We start from the raw sequence: 24,847 nt of genomic DNA on the forward strand, positions 1-24,847 counted from the left end.
AGTAGCTGGATAGCGCAGCAGGAAGGCGATGAAGGCGGCGCGGCCAGCAGCTTCTCGACTCGTCCCGCTGAGATGCTTCTTCAACAGCGCGGCTTCTTCTTGGATCCAGCGATGTGAGTTGCTTCACTGAAGGATTAAAAATCAGAGATATGAGCCCGCGAGCGATATTTATAGACCTAAGCCACACCCGTTTCGGCGGGACGTGACGCAGAGGGCGCGAAGCGCCCTCATTGGGTATGACGTCACTCTAGGTCTCGCTCGATTGGCTCAAGCAGTTGCCAGCAGGCAAGCCAATAGGCACGCGAGCTGTCTCGCCTATGCCTGTATGCTGCAGCAACGCGTTTTACATTAATGCAAAATTAAGGATAATTTTTTGGCTTCAGTATTCTCGTGGAAAAGGATTTTCCCCTAGCGTATTCTACGCAGTACGAGAGAATCTCTCGTAAGAGAACGTGTCAGACGAGGCCCTACTGAAACATACATGCAAATTCACACACTCGCCAAAGAATGTAAAGTGTGAATGTTTTTTTTAATTGTTTGTCACATGGTATGTTTCACACATCACCTTCTGTTTTCTTCTAAATTGTGATAGATGATGATAAGAAAAGAAAAAAAACAGAGCTGCCAACTTAAACAGGCCTAAACAGGAACATTACAATTCTGCATTAACCCTTAAAGACCTAGAACATTTTTGGGGCACATTACTCGCCAATTATTTTCTTTGTTTTTCTAACCCATTATAGCAGTCAGCATCAAGTGCTATATATCATTTTAAACAGGAGAACTTGAAGTTTCAATCTAGCTCATTTAAATTTATTTTGTCTTAGAATTTTTTTTGAAAAATAAACCATTAAATGGCACTTTCTGGAGAATTTTGTGCAAAAAAAATGGAGAAATTGAGTCTTACATGATATGTGAAAAACTGCAAAGTTAAGAGCATATACTTTGCATTGTTGTAGTATCAACAGGTATTAGGACATTTAGCATTTACATTACTGTTAATCAGTCATCACTTGATTACACATTGTATTACCTTGTTATGATATAGTGACCCATACAATGTGCCAAACATAATGTGCCACATGAAGAGACAGTGCAGCATATGACAGTAGCAACAGCTGAGGAGATTTGGGTCTGTGGTGACTACACACACACACACACACACACACACACACACACACACACACACACACACACACACACATAATCTAACCAGGACTCAACATAAACTCTTCAAAGCTGCCAGCTTGGCAACCAAGTATGTAGTTTTGATTTCTGGCTCCAGTGGTTGCCTCATTACAAACTGCCTATTATTAAGATATAAACATGATGATAACACTGGTTAGTTTTACAATCAACATTTATTTGTGTTTTACCTTTGTACACAGTACAGAGTTCACACATCTATAACTCATAACTCATCTATAACTTCATTACTTCCCATAATGGCTGGTATGCAAACACCTCAGTATTAGTCTGCCTTTTCTTACACGCCAGGTGCTCTGCAGATCTCCTCCTCTACCCACTTTCTAATCAATTTAGTGGGGTCCCAGGATGCTAATGGAGGGCCGACAATGTTAACAAACATTAAAGAGGACACATTTTCAATTCTCAGCAGGGAACGTAAAGGTGTAACAATTGCGTTCATTTCAGAAAATCCTCTCTCACATTCTGCACTGCTTACAGCAACTGTTTCAACAGCATGCCTGAGTGTTAGAAGTGGTGTAGTCATGGGTCGACTGGGGTCACTTTTGAAATCCCTAAAGCTTGCCTTCATGCCAGTAAAGCCAATACTAAAGAGATCGTAAACCTCCCTTAGTCCATGTTCCCCATACATTTGAGGTAAAGGAGAGGGCCAAGTTGTTTTGTTAAGAATGTTCACCTTTTGAAACAAGGACTCTTCTTCCTCTGTCACCATTCTTGCCTCCATGTTGGTTTTCAAAGCTTCATACATTTTTTCTGGCTCGATGACTTTCTGGCTTCTGTCACTGTGCAATTCTATGTCATTGAACAACCCTTCCATCACTGCGTCACATGCTTTCTTATAGAAATGACCACTCTCAGGTTCTCTACTCATTGAACTAAAAACCTCGATCTGCCTCTTGATGAGAGTCACTGACTGAGACAGTCTAATGTCTCTGTTCTGCAGAGCCTCAGAGAGATCTTTGAGTTCTTCGAGTGCATCCATTATAAGTCTAAGGTTCTTAACAAAACCAACAGAATTTAACTTTGTTGCTAAGCCCTAATACATACTCCTCTCATTGGAGTTCCTCTTAAGATCTTTACTTGAAGCTGTGAGATGATTGTATAGTGCTGCATACATTGTCGAAACAGCATTAACTGTACGGAATGATGACGCCACCCACCTTATCCCCAAGACTCTACCTATCCTTCTCAGACAACTGCCTACTTCAGTTACAGCAGTCTCAAGTTCTCTCACAGTCTTTGGTGATTGATTATACAAGCAGTGAAGCTTGTCTAGAAATGATGAGAAGTGATTGGTTTCGGTACAATGTTTTACTGCGTCTGACACTGACAACTCTAATCTATGGTTTAAGCAGTGCCAACCAATGAGGCCAGGGAACTGACTTTTGAGTTTTGCGAACACGCCATTCTTTCTGCCCAACATAACGGCAGCTCTATCTGAGCAGAAACCCACCATGCATTCTTTTAGAAATGCTTCATCAAGACCATGTTTCTGAAGACAGTTAAGTAGGTCAGCTGTAATCCCATCTGAAGTGGTGCTCTCTAGCTCAAGTAAATCTAAAAAGAAGGTCAATGGATCCAAATTATGGACAGATGTTCTGAGGTACACAATCAGACAGGACCTCTTGCTTAACTAGGTTGTAACGGTGGCAGCCCCAAATCAAATTTGACTTAATAAATTTAAATTTAAATTGTACGGGCGCCAGACAAGTAAAACTTGTCAAGTAAAAAAAATAATATATGTAATGAAGTTCAATTTCCCCGAAGATAACTCAAACCACTGTTACACAAAAAATGAAAATAAATTCCTTCAAATACCCACAATAATATAGAATAGGGCTTAAATGACACATTCAGAGATTGAAGGGTTTGGTCAAATATATATATTAGGAAAACATTTTGCACACACAAAAAAAGAAAATTACACAAAGTTAAATTTTCACAGAGTTTGTATTTTTTTCCTTTACCTCACTTGACAAATGACAAATGACAAATGACAAATGACAAAAGATGTAAGGTAAACAGACAGTAAGTAGATTGCTGTTCAAGTTCAGTTCAAGATTTCACAAACAACAACATCACGAGAGTCCTTGATTCACTAATGTCTTAAAGTTCGTTGTTTTTTTCCAAACTCAGTTTTTAGTGTTCAGATTTTTTGCAGTGTTTCAAAAACTAGCATCACAACTTTATACAAAAAAAGCAAGTATTTCAAAGACCGGCATCACATTAACTATATAAAAAAGCAATAAATGCCCCCAGTGTTGTTTGTTTGATTGTTTTACCAAAGTTTTTTTTTTTTTTTTTGTTCAGTGAGAGAAATCTAGCCTGTGTTGGGCTTTAACAAGTGCACTGAAGTCAGGTTGCATATCTGATGTGGATATGCGAAGGACAGCACGCAAGTGATCATCACTGAGAGAGGATGTGTATCTGGATTTGCTAAACCTCATCACTGAGAATGTTTGTTCACAAATGTAGGTAGATCCAAAGAGAACCAACTTCCTCTGAGCATGCCTCCTTATCTGTGGAAAGTTTTCCTCTTTGAGAGAAGAATACAAATGCAGTAGTGATACTGACTTAAAGTGCTCTGCTAATAGTTTATCAGACTGCAGATCAATGAGTTCAAGCTGAACATCAATGGGTGCATTATCCACACTGCAAGTGAAGGGAGAAGAAATCATGTGCATTTCACCCTCAACTGTTTTGAAGTCTTCAAATCGCCTTGAAAACTCATCATTCAGTGCCCCTAACATGGATGAGTACCTGCGGAGTTGATCAGCTGATGGTGTGACTTCTTTCAGTGTTGACATGTGGGTAAGAACATTGGCCTCCAGTTGGCTTGAAAGAAACTTCAACTTTCTCATGAAAGCCGTCACTAAGCTGTACATTTCATGTACAAAGAGGCCCTTACCTTGCAGCTTAGTATTTAGTTCATTCATTAATGCAGTCACATCAACACCAAAAGCCAGATCTGCTATAAAGTCTGCATCTGAGAGCTCTGGGGTGTCCCTGCATTTCATCTCACAAAACTCCTGAATTTCTGCTCTCAAGTCCCATACTCTTTTAAGCACCTTGCCCAGGCTGAGCCATCTGACAGTTGTGTGGTAGCCTATGTCACTATGTTCACTTTCACACTCTTCCAAAAGTGCAACAAACTGTCTATGATTCAGTGCTCTTGCCCTGATGAAGTTAACTATTTTAGTAACAACATCAATAACATGGTTGATTTTTAGCACTGACTTGCACAACACCTCCTGGTGAATAATGCAATGCAAAAATGTCAATTTCTGTTCTGGGTTTATTTCAGTCACTTTATCTTGCATCCGCTTCAAAAGTCCAACATTTTTCCCTGTCAGATTTGGACAACCATCGGTTGTAACACCTGTCAGTTTGTCCCATTTTAGTCCCAGTTTGTCCATGGATAAATTTACCTCTGTGAACAAATCACTCCCCGTTGTAGTACCTTTCATTGACCGCATAGCTGCCAGCTCCTCCGTCATCTCAAAGTCTTTCGTTATCCCACGTACAAAGATAAGTAACTGGGCTGTGTCGTGGACATCACAGCTCTCGTCCAGAGCCAAGGAGAAATAGTCAAAATTGTCCACTTTGTTTTGCAGCTGAAACTCCAGATTTCCCGCAATGTCCTCAACTCGTCTCGTTATTGTTCGCCTGGAGAGGGACACATTCGCAAATGCGTCTTTTTTCTCAGGGCATATTAGCGCTGCAGAGTCCACCAAACATTCTTTGATAAACTCCCCATCACAGAATGGCTTACTGTTTTTTGCGATTTTGTGGGATATCACAAAGCTGGTCTTGACTGCTGCATCCCTGGATCCGTGAAGCTTGGTAAAAAGTCCTTGCTGCTTTTGCAGCTTAACTAGCAACGCGTCAGATGTCCGTGCCCGCTCTGCGTCCGTCAAATTCTTGTATTTTTCTGCATGTTTAGTCTCGTAATGGCGATTCAAATTGTAATCCTTGAGCACAGCTATCTGTTCTCCACAAACTAAACACACAGCTTTACCTTTGACTTCAGTAAATAAATACTTAGAAGTCCATGCCTTGTTAAAAACTCTACATTCTGCATCAATCTTTCTTTTTTTAACGTTAGCTAACATATTTCAAGGCTAACGGCAAACTCACATTTCTTGAAAGGTGTGCTGCATGATCGTGAACACATTTGAGTGAAGGTGCATCACACACACTGTGACTGACATGTAAAAAAAAAAAAAGAGAAAAATCAGTTGCCTTGACTTTTAAAGCAGCAGTCCATAACTTTTGGCACTCTAGCGGTTAATAAAGAGAACTGCACGTGTCTTGCGGAAGAACATTGCAGCCGGAGCTACTTAGTCACGCAGGCACTGGGCTACTCTGCAGCAGTTGCAGTTAACCCGACTGGCATAAAATAGTCAGAATATAAACACTGATTATAGATGTACCATGACAAAATTTTAACCTTGCGATTCAAATTCATATAATTTTGCCATACCTCCCTATTCTATAAAAACTGATGTATTCGTGTTAGCTGGCGGGATTCTCAATGGAATTTGTCTGAGATCCTACGGCCTTGCTTCTTCTTGGGGGAGATTCTCTGAGAATTGCTCGAGTACTCTCCCGGCTGTGATTAAAGCATTTAAAGGACATCTGTTGAAGTTTGTCTGTCATTTATGCTGCGCAGCAAGTAAGTTAGACTATATGATTAGACTCAGCCGCTGTCGACTGTAGACGTGCTAGAGTATAGGATTAGACTCAGCCACCGTCGACTGTAGATGCGCTAGAGCAGTGGTTCCCAAACCTGTCCTGAAGGACCCCCAACACTGCACGTTTTCTTTCTCTCCCTAATCAAACACACCTGATTCAACTCATCAGCTCATTATCACATGGGTTAATGAGCTGATGAGTTGAATCAGGTGTGTTTGATTAGGGAGACAAAGAAAACATGCAGTGTTGGGGGTCCTTCAGGACAGGTTTGGGAACCACTGCGCTAGAGTATAGGATTAGACTCCCCTTACGAAAAAGAAGTTTATTCAAGTGTTCTATTAGTATACTTCTTTTAAACTAAAAATAAGAAAGTATACTTTCAGTCTACTTTTTATATATTTCTCAGAAATATACTTTATGTACTTCTCAGAAATATACTTCAAATTGCACTTAAGTATACTTGACTTATACTGACAGAAAAGTCTAAGTATATTTAGCCTATACTTGTTGATCGAGATATACTTAAAAGTATAATTAAGTATTCTAAGTATTCTTGGCTTGTACTTGTGTTTACTATTTTGATTGAGTAGCTTATTAAATACTTTTTTAAAAACATAATATTACACACCGTCTTATAAACTAACATGTTCAGCTTTATATAGTAACAAACTTTCGGGTGGAATAGCTTAATATAGAGTAAATAAAATAAGCATGGAAAATAAGTTTATTCAAGTGTTCTATTATACTTATTTTCAACTAAAAAGAAGAAAGCATACTTTCAGTCTACATTTTATATACTTCTCAAAAATATACTTAATTACACTTAAGTGTACTTGACTTATACTGAGAGAAAAGTCCAAGTATATTTGGCCTATACTTGTACTCAATCTTTTGATCGAGATATACTTAAAATTTTAATTATTCAAAGTATACTTGGCTTGTAGTTGTGTTAACTCTTTTGATTGAGTAGCCTATTAAATATACTTTTTTTACATCGTTTTTCATATACAGTTTTATGAAACTTTGTTTGAAAATATTGATTAAAATATTGATATAAAACAGATATGTTTCTAATTCTGCGTATCTGAATTTTTGTGTAGGCTAGTCCACTGGTAGTGTACATATTTATTTTAATTAAACTTTTCCCCACCATTGACTGAATTTTCCAGCTATCCATGTTTTCACTGTTATACGGTAGGGGGCGCTATGACACATCTTCTAGTACAGATTCTCCGGATCAAAACACAGGAGAAGAAGCTGAAACAAGTGATAGAGGATTGCTCACTCAAATGTAAAATAATGTGATATCAAGCATTAAACAGCTTGTAAATCAAAACTGCTTAATGTTTCCAAATGAAATGAAGCGTAGGCCTAACCCATGAAGAGAAAACGACTGTGAAGCTTTGGGGGTGTTGGACTCGATCTACTCCACCTGTGTTTTGATCATCGTTCTGGATCTGATCAAACTGATTTTCTCAACTATTTTGTTTAAAATGTTGCCTTTCTTTATGAAACTTACTGACATTCAAGTGTTGATAAAAAGGATGCATGAAGCTAATAAAATGTTTTTAAAATTAAAGTAGAGTTAAAGGTATTTTTCAAGTATAAAAAATAACATTTGAACATAGTAGTATAGGCCTACTGCAACTGCAAAAATTGTATATAAATAGTAAACTATAAGTATAATGTTAAGTTCACTTAAAGAAAACTTGTAGAATAAAACTACTAAACTAGTAGTTTACTGAGAGTACACTAAAAGAGTAAAAATAATATTTAAATGGTAAACTGTAAGTATGATGTTAAGTTCACTTAAAGAAAACTTGTAGTATAAAACTACTAAACTAGTAGTTTACTGAGAGTACATTAAAATAAAACTTGTAGTATAAAACTACTAAACTAGTAGTTTACTGAGAGTATAGGCTACTTCAATGTTGCTACAAGTATTAAAATAGTAAACTACTAGTATACTCATAAGTTCACTTGCAGTACAAATGAGAATCATAATTATGAACTAGTTGTGCACTTAAAGTTTACTACTGTTACACTTATAGTACACTTAAACATATACTTTTATATACTTCAAGTGGGCCAATTTAGTCCCAAGCGGTATTAAAATAGTACACTTACAAGTTTACTACTAGTACATATTGACATTAGTATACTTACTACATAAAGTATACTAAAAAATATACTTGAACATTACTCAAGTATACTTCATAAAATGAACTTGAAGTATACTTTTTTTTCGTAAGGGTCAGCCGCCGTCGACTGTAGACATACTAGAGTATAGGGTTAGACTCAGCTGCCGTCGACTGTAGACGCGCTAGAGTATAGGATTAGCACTCAGCCGACGTCGATGTGTAGACGCGCTAGAGTATAGAATTAGACTCAGCCGACGTCGATGTGTAGATGCGCTAGAGCATAGGGTTAGACTCAGCTGCCATCGACTGTAGACATACTAGAGTATAGGGTTAGACTCAGCCACCGTCGATGTGTAGACGTGCTAGAGTATAGGGTTAGACTCAGCCAACGTCGATGTGTAGACGCGCTAGAGTATAGGGTTAGTCTCAGCTGCCATCGACTGTAGACATACTAGAGTATAGGGTTAGACTCAGCTGCCGTCGACTGTAGACGCGCTAGAGTATAGGATTAGCACTCAGCCGACGTCGATGTGTAGATGCGCTAGAGTATAGGATTAGCACTCAGCCGACGTCGATGTGTAGACGTGCTAGAGTATAGAATTAGACTCAGCCGACGTCAATGTGTAGATGCGCTAGAGCATAGGATTAGACTCAGCCACCGTCGACTTTAGACGCACTAGAGTATAGGATTAGCACTCAGCCACCGTCGATGTGTAGACGCGCTAGAGTATAGGGTTAGACTCAGCCACCGTCGATGTGTAGACGCGCTAAAGTATAGGGTTAGACTCAGCCACCGTCGATGTGTAGACGCGCTAAAGTATAGGGTTAGACTCAGCCACCGTCGATGTGTAGACGCGCTAAAGTATAGGGTTAGACTCAGCCGCCGTCGACTGTAGACGCGCTAGAGTATAGGGTTAGACTCAGCCGCCGTCGACTGTAGACGCGCTAGAGTATAGGATTAGACTCGGCCGACGTCGATGTGTAGATGCGCTAGAGTATAGGATTAGACTCAGCCACCGTCGATGTGTAGACGCGCTATTTGGTTTGATCGAAGATGGCGCCGTTGTGTGTGGCTTGCCGCTTATCTCTGTTGAATTTATCACTGATTTTCCTGTTTTTACTGCTTGTCTCTCGAAATGTGTCATCGCTGCTGGTGTATGACCGCCTAACTTTCTTAAGTTTATGTAAAACTGCGGAGAAAGTGCCGATCTATGGATCAAACAATCAGTCAGATACACCGCCACCTTTCCTGTCTTCAATACCGGCTTTTCTACAGCGTCAGCCCTGCTTGCTACCCCACAGGAATCGCCGCAGGAGACGCGGAAGGAGAAGCGGAGTACGTGTCAGGCTCAGAACGTACCTGGCAACATCTTTCACCTGCGATCTGGCTCGTCCTGATGGCAGTTTCTCCGCCGGGTCCGTCGGCTGCAATCTGCGACAATATCCAGTGCACAGCTACCGGTGGCTTAGGGCGATTGTGCCGGACGCCGCGACCGAGTTCACATCTCTCCGTTGCTGGAACAGGAAGCGCTCCAAGCGAGGATGCGTACAGGGGAATCTACGCTCGCTTAGTCGCGCGCCCCAACAACAATCTATAAGTCGCTCAATTCACATGGCGCTGATCAATATTAGATCACTTACAAATAAGACGTTTATATTGAATGATTTTTTTACGACGAATGCTCTGGACTTTCTGTTGTTGACGGAAACCTGGCTGAAACCAGGTGATGACAGCGCATTCTCGGAGCTCCTCCCCCCTAGCTGTTCTTTCCTCAACTCCCCGCGAGTGTCAGGTCGAGGTGGTGGGCTGGCCACAATCTTCAAAGATGAGTACAGTTGCAGGTTATTACCTGCACTCTGCTATAACAGTTTTGAACTTCAGCTGTTTGTGGCTGTACTGGATTCTCCTGTGCTGTGTGCAGTTATTTATCGCCCACCAAAACTGAATAAGAATTTCATTTGCGATTTTTCTGAGTTTTTAGCTGATGTTGTTCCTAAATACGATAAGCTCCTTGTGTGTGGGGACTTCAATATCCACGTATGTTGTCCCTCAAACTCACTTGCTATTGATTTTAAAACACTGCTGAACTCTTTTGGCCTAACCCAATGGGTGGAAGGGTCGACACATCATCACGGCCACACATTGGACCTCATAATCTCATATGGGCTTTCAGTTTCACTTGAAGATATATCAGAAACTGGTATCTCAGATCACTTCCCCATTAGGTTTGAGATCAGTGTTTCTCCACCTGCTAACAACCGCATCTCATCAGTTGCTAGGCGCCGTTGCATCACTTCCTCTTCACCTGGAGAGTTTGCGTCTGCATTCGTGAGATCACAGTTTTATGCAATGAATGGACTAGTCTCCTCCTCTTCCCCAGATGATGTTCTTTCAATGTTCCATTCAACAAGTACTGAAATCCTAGATGCTATTGCCCCTGTTCGGAACAAATCCATTAAACCTAAGGTCGATCCCTGGCTAAATGACACCACAAGGGCCCTTAGGCAACAATGTAGACAAGCTGAACGAAGGTGGAAGAAAGACAATTTACATGTCTCTCTGGGTTTATTAAGGGACAGTGTTGCCGCATATCAGAAGGCTGTGAAGGTGGCAAAAATGCAACATCTCTCTTCGATCATTGCTAACAGTTGCAATGAACCTAGAGTGTTATTTAATACTATAAACTCTGTTGTAAATCCATGCACCGCTGATCCGACTGAGGTTTCTATTAGTACATGTGAGAAATTTCTTTGTTATTTTACTGACAAAGTAGCATCTGTAAGGCAAAACTGCGGGGCTAATTTTGACATGCTTGTATCTGGTGTCCCTGGGCACTCTGCAATGCTGGAGGAATTTAAACCAGTTTCTCTGACGCAGCTCTCTGATATAGTACAACATTTGAAGCCAACTTTTTGTCCTTCAGACATTGTCCCAGCCAGGATAGTGAAGGACGTTTTTACAGTTTTTCTCGATTGCTTAAACACTATAACCAGGCTTTTGAACAAAAATTTCAAAACCATAACGCCATTTATCAAAAAGCACACCCATTTCACTAAACTATAAACACTATTCCCTGTTTTGACACATGAGTCAGATTTGTTGAACTGTCACTGCAAAACTCTACACACAAATCCCTTCATTTCTCATTGCTTAGACCATGTTGTCATTTAGAAAGCACTAGCATTCAAAATTGTTCACTCAAGTCAGCACAGCTTCAGCTCAGTTAGCACACAATTATCCAGGTGGAAACACTAAGAGTCAAAATTTAACACACATCAATCAGAACCTTCAATAGATATATAAAAGGGCCCAAATCAGTTTATTGCGTTTTGGAACAATGGATCCAGAAAGACATGAAGGAAGAGGGATAAGAATGAGGAGGAGGAAGGGCAAGGACAAGAAGACAAGCAGTCTCAGATGAAATTCAAGCCACTCTAGTTGCCCATGTCTTTGTCAATGGTCTGACTATGAGGGAGGCTGGGCTACGAGTAAGGCCAAATTTGAGTCGCTTTACCGTCGCCTCGAGAACCTTCAGGGAGGTGTGGTGGCAAACAAAATTCTATCACTGAATAAGAGACAAACATTTCCAATAGTCTTTGATGAGGTTTATTTTCTTGCAAGAAAAGGCCAGCAGTCGTACAGTCACACAGAGTGGCTGCAGAGTGTGACAGTGAAGGGAGGGCATCCTTTCTCCTTTATAGTCTTGACTCCCAGAATGGTTCTAGGCAAATGATGGTATTTCAACCATATGTGGAACATTCTTAGACGTATCCATCATATTGTATCCTTGAGTGGAGACCCTCCTGTCACGTCCCAACACTCTTTACCATTCCAATACAATTTGAATTCCATATTAGAATATGGTTTGTGTGTGCTCTTTTACTGTCATATGTTGGTCACACACATCTTACTGTAAGTAAATATAAAAAAAAAATTAGAGGAGAGAGTAAAAAAAAAAAAAAAGAGTAAAACAGGAAAAAAAATATATTTGTGTGTGTGTGTGTTTTCTGTGTATGAATAAAAATGTGCCAATGTATCCACTGGTTGTGTCTTTTGTGTTCATCATGTGAAAAGGTTTGTGATGGGGGGAACCACAAGCAACATAACTTACCAGTTTTGGAAATGTTGTTTTGAATTTATTGCACCAGTGTCTTAGACTATGTTGTAGTGTGTGTGATTTTGAGAGCTTGTGTGTCCTGTCTGAGGGCAAAGTTTGGTTTTTCAGCAAGAGTGAATGGTTTTGAGTGTAGAGCTTCATTTTGACCTGAAAATAGGATGTTTGGGGAATTGGGTGAGACGTTATGGATTTGTGTTTATAGTTTTGAGAATACGAGGCATAGTTTCAAGAAATGTGTTTAAGCAATCGAGAAAAACTGTAATAGCACCATTGGGCCAAGTCTACTCACTTTTTTTAATCTGTGTCTTAGGGTAGGTTCTGTCCCGGCTGCATTTAAACATGCTGTGGTCAGGCCCCTACTTAAGAAGCCAAATCTTGACCCTACAGTGTTGTCCAATTTTAGACCTGTCTCTCATCTGCCGTTTCTGTCAAAAGTTTTGGAAAAAGTTGTTTCTATACAGTTACAAGCCTTTTTGCAACAGAACTCTGTGCTTGAAAAGTTTCAGTCTGGTTTCAGATCACGCCATAGTACCGAGTCTGCTTTACTGAGAGTACATAATGATATCGCCCTGTCTGTAGATGCCGGTAATCCAGCTGTTTTGGTGCTTTTAGACCTCACAGCGGCGTTTGATACGGTGGACCACGCAGTTCTCCTCTCTCGCCTTGATGACTGTGTAGGCATTCGAGGTTCAGCACTTAAATGGTTTAGCTCCTATCTGGCAAATAGGAGTTTCTCTGTTATGATAGGTGACTGCTCCTCGTCAGCTGCTCCACTCTCCTATGGGGTACCCCAGGGTTCAATTCTGGGACCAATCCTGTTTTCCTTATATATGCTTCCATTAGGGGCAATTATAGGAAAGCACAACCTGTCTTTTCACTGTTATGCAGATGATCTGCAAATTTATTTCCCTATGCAATCGAAAGATAATATGGTGTTAGACTCCTTTCTGGACTGTATTAAGGATATCAAGCTGTGGTTGTCACAAAACTTTCTTAGCTTAAACGAAGCTAAAACGGAGTGCATAATTTTTAGTAACTCCCCTAATGGTCCATCGGTTAGTTTAGGAACCATGGCATCATTCCTGAAGCCAGCTGTTAAAAACTTGGGGGTTACTTTCGATTGTAACTTATATTTTGACAAACAAATCACTAATGTTGTAAGAATGAGCTTCTTCCAGCTTCGTCTTCTGGCTAAAGTTAAGCCTTTTCTTAACAGGCATGATCTAGAAAAGGCAATTCATGCTTTTATTAGTTCGAGGCTGGACTATTGTAATGCTCTCTATGTTGGTTTGAAGCAAACCTCCATAGCTCGTCTTCAACTTGTGCAAAATGCGGCTGCTAGGTTTTTAACAAACACATCTAGGCGGGCACATATCACGCCCGTCCTTTTTACTCTTCATTGGCTTCCTGTGCGTTTTAGAATAGAGTTTAAGATTTTACTGTTTGTTTTTAAAGCCTTAAATGGCCTGGCACCTGAGTACTTAGCTGAGATTTTAACCGTGCGTGACCATGGCAGATTGTTGCGGTCTTCTAATCAATTGGTTTTAGAAGTGCCAAGGTCACGATATAAACGGTGGGGTGATCAGGCGTTCGGAGTTGTTGCACCAAGACTCTGGAACAAATTACCGCCGGACATTCGTATAATTACAGAGGAAACTACCTTTAGGTCTAAACTTAAAACATACCTGTTTAGAATGGCATTCAATACCCAGTAGTGGTGTGACATTTTGTTGTCGGAGCTGATTTTTTATTATTCTAAGTTGTTTTGTGTTGTTTTTATCCCTTGATGTAAAGCACTTTGGATTCCTGAAGGTTGTTGTAAAGTGCTATATAAATAAATATTGATTGATTGATTGATTGACCGTCGACTGTAGACGCACTAGAGTATAGGGTTAGACTCAGCCACTGTCGATGTGTAGACGCGCTAGAGTATAGGGTTAGACTCAGCCACCGTCGATGTGTAGACGCGCTAGAGTATAGGGTTAGACTCAGCCACCGTCGATGTGTAGACGCGCTAGAGTATAGGGTTAGACTCAGCCAACGTCGATGTGTAGACGCGCTAGAGTATAGGGTTAGACTTAGCCGGCGTCGACTGTAGACGCGCTAGAGTATAGGGTTAGACTCAGCCGCCGTCGATGTGTAAACGCGCTAGAGTATAGGGTTAGACTCGGCCAACGTTGACTGTAGACGCACTAGAGTATTAGTATTATAGGACATAGTTAGGTTTAGGGAAAAATCTACGACAATTTGGCAGACCATCCAGGAGTCCTCGGAATTTCCCTCTGTCTGATGGATGGGACCAGGAACCATGTTGTCAGACTGCAGAACCCTGTTCGACAGAGGGACCATTCCAGACGGGCTAAAAGGACTTAAAGTATTAAGGTAGGTAGGATGACAGACTTCACATTTTTCCTTTAAAATGCTTCTAAATTAATTAAAAGGTTTAAAGGGGCTATATGCTTTTTTCTGAAATTTAAACTCGCGACTGACACCTGTGGCCAAAAAACGGAACTGCTCTTCCTTTCTGCTCGCTCTCGTACGTGCACACTTCACAAGTCATCCGCTGCAAAGAAGTCAACATTATGTTTACAGAGGTAAGAACAGTCAAATACATATATTGTTTGAGAAACTAAGTTTGTTTGCTGACTAGCGGTGGTGGCAGAGTGATCTGAAACGTTTAACATGAACGCGCTTGACGTCACATCCGCAGACAGCGCGCGAAAAATCCGACCCGACAGAAAATAGGAAAAATAGGATACAGGCTTATAGGTGCACCCACTGTGAGCTGACAAGGTGTATGCTCATCAGGAGATGTTTGAGTCATACATGGTCAAATAAAAAGGCTATTGTTACGTTTATTTTGGGGAAACAGTTGCATATAGCCCCTTTAACTGGTAATCAGATTTAAAAGATTTAAGGATTATTTATTTTTTATTTTTTTACCTTTGCTAATAAGGGCAATGATTATGGTTAAATTCAATCAAATTAGTATATGTTGAGTATTTTGTTTGAGAGTGCGCCCAGAAAGCTGTTAATGAAACTATTTGTTCTTGCAAATAGCAACTAGTCATGCTGGAAACCAGATTCGGGAGGGAAAATACCCTGAGAAGCTGTAGTAATGAAACTTGCTTTTTGTTTGAATAAGACTTTAATTCTGATTGAATATAAAGAAAGATAAAGAGAGAAATATTGAAATGTTGAAACAAGATCAATAGATAATCAGAAATTTTATAAATCATAATAATAGGAATATGTATTCTGAGTTAGACTTTGACTTATTTATGTATATGAGATATATAAAACCGAGCAATAGGTGCTCTTAAAGATGAATAAATAGTACATTATATATACTGCACGTGTTTAAATATTATACTTTCTATCTGAAGAAGTCTAGAATTTGTATCCCGTTATCCCTTGTGGGAGACAGTGTGAAGAAAAAAAAACTGATCCATTGCAGAGATTCTAAGAGTCAATGGTTTAAGTTAACTAAGATGATTTTTGTGCATTGTGTATTGTTTGAGAATGAGATTGGGTGACCAAATTTAAATAGAAATTGTGATTTGAACAAGCACATAACAGACATCTTAGAGTCATTTTATTTTGGTTTCTTGAGAAAGAGAAAAGACAAAGAATTATTTTTGTTTACATTATACACTGAGTTCCCTTACAAGGGAACTCGAGCTGCGTCGAGACGCGGTGGGAATGCCCTGCGTGATTGCGTCGTGAAGCACGTGTATAATCAGTCCAATGGAAAGACGAGACGTCATAGGCGGGTGACATCATTGACCAGAAAACTATAAAGCACCCCTGAAAACAGACCGCGACAGCTTCTGTGCCTTCAGCAAGCGATTTGTGTATTCTGTCCTTGTCATTTTTTTTTGTTGTCTGTCTGCTGCGATTTTCCAGTTCCGAGGAATTGGTATCGTTAGTGTTTTTGTTTAAAAAAAAAAAAAAAAAAAATCAAAATAAGGCAGATGTTTATGAGTTTTCAATAAATAAATAAATAAATAAGTCAGCTCATAACTCTGTTGAATAAAGAGGAGTTTATAAAAGGAGGTTTTATCTAGTGCTGTTGCTAAGTTAAATATTACTGGCCAGCCGAACATACAGTGAGGAAAATAAGTATTTGAACACCCTGCTATTTTGCAAGTTCTCCCACTTAGAAATCATGGAGGGGTCTGAAATTGTCATCGTAGGTGCATGTCCACTGTGAGAGACATAATCTAAAAAAAAATAAATCCAGAAATCACAATGTATGATTTTTTAACTATTTATTTGTATGATACAGCTGCAAATAAGTATTTGAACACCTGAGAAAATCAATGTTAATATTTGGTACAGTAGCCTTTGTTTGCAATTACAGAGGTCAAACGTTTCCTGTAGTTTTTCACCAGGTTTGCACACACTGCAGGAGGGATTTTGGCCCACTCCTCCACACAGATCTTCTCTAGATCAGTCAGGTTTCTGGGCTGTCGCTGAGAAACACGGAGTTTGAGCTCCCTCCAAAGATTCTCTATTGGGTTTAGGTCTGGAGACTGGCTAGGCCACGCCAGAACCTTGATATGCTTCTTACAGAGCCACTCCTTGGTTATCCTGGCTGTGTGCTTCGGGTCATTGTCATGTTGGAAGACCCAGCCTCGACCCATCTTCAATGCTCTAACTGAGGGAAGGAGGTTGTTCCCCAAAATCTCGCAATACATGGCCCCGGTCATCCTCTCCTTAATACAGTGCAGTCGCCCTGTCCCATGTGCAGAAAAACACCCCCAAAGCATGATGCTACCACCCCCATGCTTCACAGTAGGGATGGTGTTCTTGGGATGGTACTCATCATTCTTCTTCCTCCAAACACGTTTAGTGGAATTATGACCAAAAAGTTCTATTTTGGTCTCATCTGACCACATGACTTTCTCCCATGAGTCATGGGAGAAAGTCATGTGGTAGCATCATGCTTTGGGGGTGTTTTTCTGCACATGGGACAGGGCGACTGCACTGTATTAAGGGGCCATGTATTGGCCGGGGCCATGTATTGCGAGATTTTGGGGAACAACCTCCTTCCCTCAGTTAGAGCATTGAAGATGGGTCGAGGCTGGGTCTTCCAACATAACAATGACCCGAAGCACACAGCCAGGATAACCAAGGAGTGGCTCTGTAAGAAGCATATCGTCGCTGTCGGGCGGAATCCTCGTATCTCCAAAACCAATATTTTTCAGGAAATACAAAAAACTGCATATTTTTTGAGTTATTAAACATTGTATCGTTAAAGTTGGTATTATACCTTATATTGCCATCATATACTGTTGTGTACCAACATTAACACAACATTTCCCCAAAATCATGTTTAAATGGAGATACGAGATTTGTGACTTGAAAGCAGGGAGATACGAGGTTACGCTGTCATTGATTAGAATGGAACGGACACAGACGTCGCTGCTGCCAGTGTTCATCAAAGTCTGCGGTCACGTTGAGCCTTTTGACAAGAGCTTTAAGAGCTATTCAAAGCTAATGATTGTGGTTACATACATAGCCTACTCCTAAACTCTATTTTAAACGTTTAAGAGATATGAGTGATGCAATACCAAAATAAAACGTTAAACAGGCTGTCTAATAGGCGGAAATTAATCTGCACGCAAAGTCGCGGTCACGTTGAGCCTTTTGACGAGAAAAGGCTTAAATAGTTACAAAAACTAACGACTGTGGTTACATACATCTTCCTAAACTCCATTTTAAAGGTTTAAGAGCTATGAGTAATGAAATACAAAAAACGATGAGGTGACTAGGCTGTCTAATAGACAGAAATTAGCCTAATCTGCATGCAAACTTACCTTCGTGGCTCATAGGCTTCATTCTGCACGTAAGCATTACAGCTATCGATTTTTAACAAAACAGGCCTACTCAAATGTATCTAACCTAACTATTTTCACTCATTATTGTATAAAAAACAGACAAGAGTTATCCAAAGATAGGCTTACTTGGCACCATTAGACAGCCCTTTTTTCTCCCATAAATAAAAACTTGCTACTATTTTACATGCACAGTGCCAAGAGAGGCATAGTCTAGAAGTAGGCCAAACAGCTGAACTTCGAGTCAGTAAAATAATAATAAAAACAATAATTTAATGGTGGTATCCAAAACATTCAATTTAATTCAAGTATTATATCAGATACATTTAAAAACTTCAATACACATGTATAAGTCTAGTATTAATAAGCCTAGTAAAAAGTAGATATTACATAAATACATAAATACATAAATAATAAATATTATTTATATCTGATATCAAAACTGTAAAAATATCTGATATCTAAACTGATATCATAGTTTAACAGATTAACAGTCAATATGACGGCAATGTAACAACACGCACAGAGCCTCACAGATGCATGCACACAGACAAGGCTTGCTTTACTAAGCCCAATACTGAGTGTATTTGTGTTTGTGAGTAGGGTGAGCCCTTGTCTGTGTGCGTGTATCTGTGATGCTCTGTGTGTGTTGTTACATTGCCATCATATTGACTGTGTTAAAGGGATAGTTCACTTCAAAATGAAAAATCTGTCATCATATATTGCCCCTCAAGTTATTTTCAAGAGTTTCTTTCTTCTGCTGAACACAAAGGAAGATATTTTGAAGAATGTCAGTAACCAAACAGTTAACTGGACCCATTGACTTCCATTGTAGGAAAAAAAAAATACTATGAAAGTCAGTGGGTCCAGTTAACTGTTTGGTTACTGACATTCTTCAAAATATCTTCCTTTGTGTTCAGCAGAAGAAAGAAACTCACCAAGTTTCTTATCAAGTTTCAAGTTTCTAAGCTAGTGAAGCAAATTGTTGTAAAAGCTGTGAAAATCCTTTGGGATGACTTCCTTCAGGTCTTGGAGGTGTTTGAATTTCAGCTCTTTGATCTTCAGGCGGTCTGAATAGAGTGGGGTGACTGTGTGGCTGTCTGAGGTGGAGTTTCGGAGTTGGTGACTTGGATGTGGATGCCAGTCATCAGAGTGGTTGATTTTGAAGTCCATCGTTCCATTGTTGTTGTACCTAATAGCACAAAATATAACACAACAACATAATTACTGTAAGATTTCATAAAATAATATGCAACATCATAATGTCATGCATAAGATTTACATTGGTAATTACCTGATGGCTCTGATATCGTGGACAGTTGGGTCACCAGGCCTTACTCCAGGGCGCAGAGACTTGCAGAGCCTCAGCTTGGTGAAGTCCTGGAAGAAGGTGTGGTCGATGTACTTAACTTCATATGGATGAGGCTTCACACGGGCCTTCTTCATCAGGTTAACATACTCTGCTGGGAGATACACATCCTGGTCCCTCAGACGCCTCTCGATGACGCTGTGAACGGAGTCGCATTCCATCTGAGTATGCCCTTTCTCAAGGTACTTCTGAATGACGACTTTGTTTTTCTTCATAGAGAACTGAAGAAGTGCATTGCTTAGAACTGCATTCCGGTTCTGATACCCGCAGCCGTCACTCCACAGAATAAATGTGTCAGGCTCAGTGTGTGCAGAGAGGTAGTCGACAATGCATGACACAAACTCACTGGCAGACAGGGATCCCTCACCTTCATGCCAGACATAACATGTGGCACTGTGTGTCAGCATGTTGTACACAGTAAAATTGTGAACTGCAAGCTTTGTTTTGTAATACAAGGCAGAGGCTTTTAGCTTTGGGCACAAAAGGAGGGCTTGTAAGTCCATACATAAGACCATAGTGTTGTTGCTGGCCTTGCTTTTGTCTGACAACTTTTCAGCGCGGGCCTCTTCTTTTTGCAGGAGGTGGTGCTGCCACTCGTCATCAGGTAAGCTGCCGGTCTTGAAAGCACAACAGATGTTGCACTGGTCCTTTTTTGGGTGGTAAAGGCCTAGGTTGAGACGCTTGAACTCATCTGTGAACACTTGCCTTGACAAAGGTGTTGCATTCTTCTCTGCTGCAGCGCAACAATACACTGCATACAGATCAGCCATCGACTGAAACACAGGCTCCAGATACTGTTTGGATGTTGTGGATCTGCAGTAGTGTGAGGGCACCTTTGGGAGGTCCTGCAAAAAGCTGTGAATGAATTCATGGCCTGCCACTGAACGACGTGCATTGCTGTGTGTTTGTCCCTCTGTGTCTGCTTGCGTGTGTCCCTCCTTTGCCCAGTTAAGTGCTGACCACTCGCCTATTCCTAGGGTAGACAAAAACATACCTTTGCAGATGCGTCTTCTCTGCCCGCTGACCCGTAAAAAAAAAAAAATGGAATTTGATCTTCGAGAATTTTCAGCCCCCCTTCTCCTTTGCACGGGGACCACATCAATTAAACCATGCACATACATCCTCTTCTCCTCCCAGGTCATATGTTGCCAAAACTCATTGAAAATGTTATTCCTCTCAGGCTCGCCGATTGCACTGCAGTGATGATTAGCTGACTTGGCACATGCTGCTGATGAACATCTAGGCCCGATAGCCCGTGGCTCCCTCATTATTTCCTTCTGCTTCTGTTTTCCAACGTATGACTTCCCAACCATTCTTCTTTTCTTGTTGATAACTTTCTTCCAGGTGTTTTCAGCTCTCAGTCTTTTCCTTGGAGGTGCGTCTTCCTCTGCATCAGAGTCCTCTTCCCTTCCACCATGGAAAACTTCAAAATACACACACAAACCAAACGTGCATGAATGAGTTACATCTTTATACATTGTCAACAGTGTTAACTCTTTAATGAGAAACTGTAGAAAAGCATATAACCTACCCGTGTAAAACTGCACCTGCTCTGGAGCCAGCAGCGAGGCCTCCTCTCCCTCCAGACCACCAGATAAATCTTTTCAAACACATGGTACAATTAGTGTGAATCATTTTTTAAACAAATGTCTATTGTTGTGAAATCCATCTGCATAAAACTCATAAATTTTGGCATGTGAAATCATGATTATCTCTCAGAAATTCACTCTACCAGCATGCACCACTGTATCCTCCATCACTGTATCCTCCATCACTGTATCCTCCACCACTGTATCCTCCACCACTGTATCCTCCATCACTGTATCCTCCATCACTTTATCCTCCATCACTGTATCCTCCACCACTGGATCCTCCATTGTTGCTTCCTCTCTCTCTACACTCTCTCCATCAAAGCTCTCACTCTCTCCATCAGAGCTCTCACTCTCTATTAGGGCCCTTGCCTGATCATATGGCACATTGACCATCTGACAGAGTTCCTTTAAGGACACAGACATGGTTGCTGCAAAAAATAAAATGAATAAAGGTCAAATGATCGTTTCCCTAAGTTATACGGCATGTTTACGTATGATAACGAGGCAAGAAGCCAGCTAGCTTGCTTAAAGTCAAGTCACCTTTATTTATATAACGTTAGCGCTTTTTACAATACAGATTGTGATGAACATGACGGCAAAGGCAGCTAGGTTACTTGTTGAACATGACGGCGTGCCTTAACATTGTAAGCTACAATCCTGACATAGTAAGTTAACGTTACATTAAATTATGTTGCAGAACTAGCGGGGGTCGCGATTTTTTTTATTTAAAGCCCCACGAAAATCACGTTAGCTATCAGAGATTTCAATCAACAAGATAGCTACCGTCCAATGCTAGACCTAGCAGAAAGAAAAATCTAGCATCCTCAGAAACGATACATTACACCTTATCACTACCATTACTTCAAGATCGAGATAAAACTGTTATATATAATATATTTTACCTCAAACATTTACCTCAGAGGATGTTGCTCGACGAGGATTTCTGGAGACGTTCAATCTTGACGGCTGAAGAGACAAAATGCCGCGAAGTTTCCGCCGCCCGTGAAGTGAAGAAGAGGTGGAGTTACGAGGATTCTCAGACAGTTGAAGTGTCCAATGGAGTTAAGAGATTTGCTCTCAAGCTATTTTCAACACTTTAGATTGGTTAATAATTTGTAAAAATAAATTTGTGAAAAAATATGAAATTGACTAAATTTGGATATACGAGGTTTCCGCCCGACATCGACGATATCAAGGTTCTGGCGTGGCCTAGCCAGTCTCCAGACCTAAACCCAATAGAGAATCTTTGGAGGGAGCTCAAACTCCGTGTTTCTCAGCAACAGCCCAGAAACCTGACTGATCTAGAGAAGATCTGTGTGGAGGAGTGGGCCAAAATCCCTCCTGCAGTGTGTGCAAACCTGGTGAAAAACTACAGGAAACGTTTGACCTCTGTAATTGCAAACAAAGGCTACTGTACCAAATATTAACATTGATTTTCTCAGGTGTTCAAATACTTATTTGCAGCTGTATCATACAAATAAATAGTTAAAAAATCATACATTGTGATTTCTGGATTTTTTTTTTTTTAGATTATGTCTCTCACAGTGGACATGCACCTACGATGACAATTTCAGACCCCTCCATGATTTCTAAGTGGGAGAACTTGCAAAATAGCAGGGTGTTCAAATACTTATTTTCCTCACTGTATATAAGAGCAGTTATTTGTCTGCTTCGGGTTACCTAAGATAGGTTGCCCTGCATCTAAACAAATAATGAGCAAGTGAGTAGTTGAGGCTATCTCACTTGCTTATGAAGCGGCCGGACAGCCTTCACCTTTGGCTGTCCCGGCCCATTCTACCAGGAGTATGGCTGCCTCTAAGGCTTTATTATCAGGAGTTTCACTCTATGACATCTGTAATGCGGCAGGCTGGTCCTCACCGCTTACATTTGTTAGATTTTATGACTTGGACCTAGGCTCCACTCCAGGGTCTAGGGTGCTTGTTTCCTAGTGTGCGCATGGTCTTCATACAGAACAGGCATTTGTCATATGGCGTCGTGGGTATAGGGTTCCCACCGCGTCTCGACACAGCTCGAGTTCCCTTGAAAGGGAACGTCCAGGTTCAACGTCTTTCCATTGGACTGATTATACACGTGCTTCACGACGCAATCACGCAGGACGTTCCCACCGCGACTCGACGCAGCATCTCGTTCCCTCTCAGGGAACCAGGGTTACATACGTAACCTGAGACGTTTTCTTGCTTTTTCCAGCGTTTTGCAACGAAGAATGCTTGCTATTTTCCTCAATGAAGTACTAAGCTTTTTAATAAAATGAAGAACTGCTGTGTTGACAACCAGAAGAGACTTTTGGAAATTAAGCTGTTTAATTTGATTTTTGCGGTTCTCTGAGTGTTCAAGATTTCAGACAGCTGCCTTGATAAGTGGAATGACTGCAGAGAGAGAAAGAGGAAGTGGGGCCTGCAGCCACCCTCGTGAAAGAGGAAGTTGACACTTCTGAGAGGGGTCAACATGGGGAGACTGAGACAGTGTAAAGGTGTCATTTCACTTGAGATTTTTTCTTAAGACAATTTTGCCATGCATTATGATATTTTGTGGCAGGGTGGATCAAAAGCCAGACCGAGGAGAGTGCCATCACAGCCTGACGATCCAATGTATCAGCCTGAAGTTCAACTGAATGACAATCCACACAGAAAGACAATCCAATGTATCAGCCTTGTGGGCTAGGTGCTGAATTTTTAATGATCACTACAGAGACCACTTCAAATTTAGTTAATTATCATATTAACTTGATTGTTTTTGATTATCCACTGGTTTCAGCAATTCTTCATATTTCTTCAACTAACACTTTTAACCTGCTTTCAGTAGATACCAGTAACAGCCCTACTGCAGGAAGTTCAATAGCGGAAGTGAGAGAATGATTATGAATAGAAACGCAACAATATTGGTCACCCCATTTCATTAAAAGGTAATTTTCTATATTCAATAAAAACAATGTTTCTAATTATAAACTTTTGAAATCACATGCTGTCATCACCAGGGGTACGAGATGGAAATGTTATTTTTCTTTTTGTCCATGGATCCAAGATTCACTAAAAAAATGAATTTTTGCCTCTTGTTAAATTTAATTAATTAAAATAAGCAAAAGTAACACAATTGTTTAATATTTTGTCACAACTTAATTTAATTGTGTTCAATCAACCTAATATATTTAAAACTGAAGTTTACTTACTTAATTTGTGTGAAAACTACATGAATCATTTTTGTTGACAACTAACTGGGCAGTGGATCTGTAGTTCCCAGCATGCTTTACAAGGGACTGCATTAGGAGGGTAAATTTAGGGATTAAAGTGTTATTTTATGTGTTTTTCTGTAAATGGAAAGATGTTGTTAGTTAATGTTAGTGTTTAATATTCAGTTATGTTAGAAACTTAGAGGACTTTCTGTAATGTTTTTGAATTTTGTGGTTACCATTATGCAGAAGAGTGGCGACTGTGTTTAGTTTAGGGCTGTGGGCACTCAGTATATGCACTATACATGCATTAAACCTCATTTGCAGACCTGCATAAGTAATATTCAATATTACTCTGTAAAAAGTGGTTTTAATTAAATTGAACACTAGTAGCTTCTATCATTGGAAATAACTGTAGAGTCAAATTTGCTAAAATTATAATGTTGACGATTTTAGGCAGGGCAAAAATTAAATGTAGTCGACCTGACAAAACTTTATCTAGCAGGAATGACTAAATGAATTTAAGTTCATACAACAAGATTACAACAAATCATTTCAAACAAATTAGATTTTGTTGGAAAAATGTAATTCATTTTCGTGGAAAAGTTTTCCTTAATTTAATCAAGTTCGTTCAACAGCTTATTTTTTTGAGTGTTGTTTGAAGATCTTCAAATCTTCTTTTCAATAGCTTATGAGCAG

At 40.2% G+C, this 24,847-nt stretch overlaps 2 protein-coding genes across 2 annotated transcripts; both read right to left on the reverse strand.

Moving 5' to 3' along the window:
- Window positions 1–3,512: 3,512 nt before the first annotated feature.
- Window positions 3,513–5,318, reverse strand: LOC311088915 (general transcription factor II-I repeat domain-containing protein 2B-like; the record flags this gene model as incomplete). The annotated part of the gene is made up of 1 exon (XM_084123296.1): window positions 3,513–5,318. The coding sequence occupies one exon, from the start codon at window positions 5,316–5,318 to the stop codon at window positions 3,513–3,515; it is 1,806 nt and encodes a 601-aa protein (XP_083979422.1).
- A 13,605-nt stretch (window positions 5,319–18,923) lies between these two features.
- LOC311088724 (uncharacterized protein) lies at window positions 18,924–22,107 on the reverse strand. Its single transcript, XM_084123006.1, has 4 exons — window positions 21,102–22,107; window positions 20,901–20,969; window positions 19,295–20,792; window positions 18,924–19,192 (listed from the first exon to the last, which is right to left on the reverse strand). The coding sequence occupies exons 1-4, from the start codon at window positions 21,382–21,384 to the stop codon at window positions 18,970–18,972; spliced, it is 2,073 nt and encodes a 690-aa protein (XP_083979132.1). The 5' UTR covers window positions 21,385–22,107; the 3' UTR covers window positions 18,924–18,969.
- Between the last annotated feature and the right edge of the window lie 2,740 nt (window positions 22,108–24,847).

Source organism: Abramis brama (assembly GCF_963993115.1).
Source record: "Abramis brama genome assembly, chromosome: 8".
NCBI lineage: Eukaryota > Metazoa > Chordata > Actinopteri > Cypriniformes > Leuciscidae > Abramis > Abramis brama.

Coding starts and splice junctions, on each gene's coding strand:
- LOC311088724 (XM_084123006.1), bottom strand. CDS start 21,384: ATGTCTGTGTCCTTAAAGGAACTCTGTCAGATGGTCAATGTGCCATAT. Junction 20,970..21,101: donor GGATACAGTGGTGCATGCTG/GTAGAGTGAATT, acceptor GTGTTTGAAAAG/ATTTATCTGGTGGTCTGGAG. Junction 19,193..19,294: donor CACGATATCAGAGCCATCAG/GTAATTACCAAT, acceptor TTGTGCTATTAG/GTACAACAACAATGGAACGA.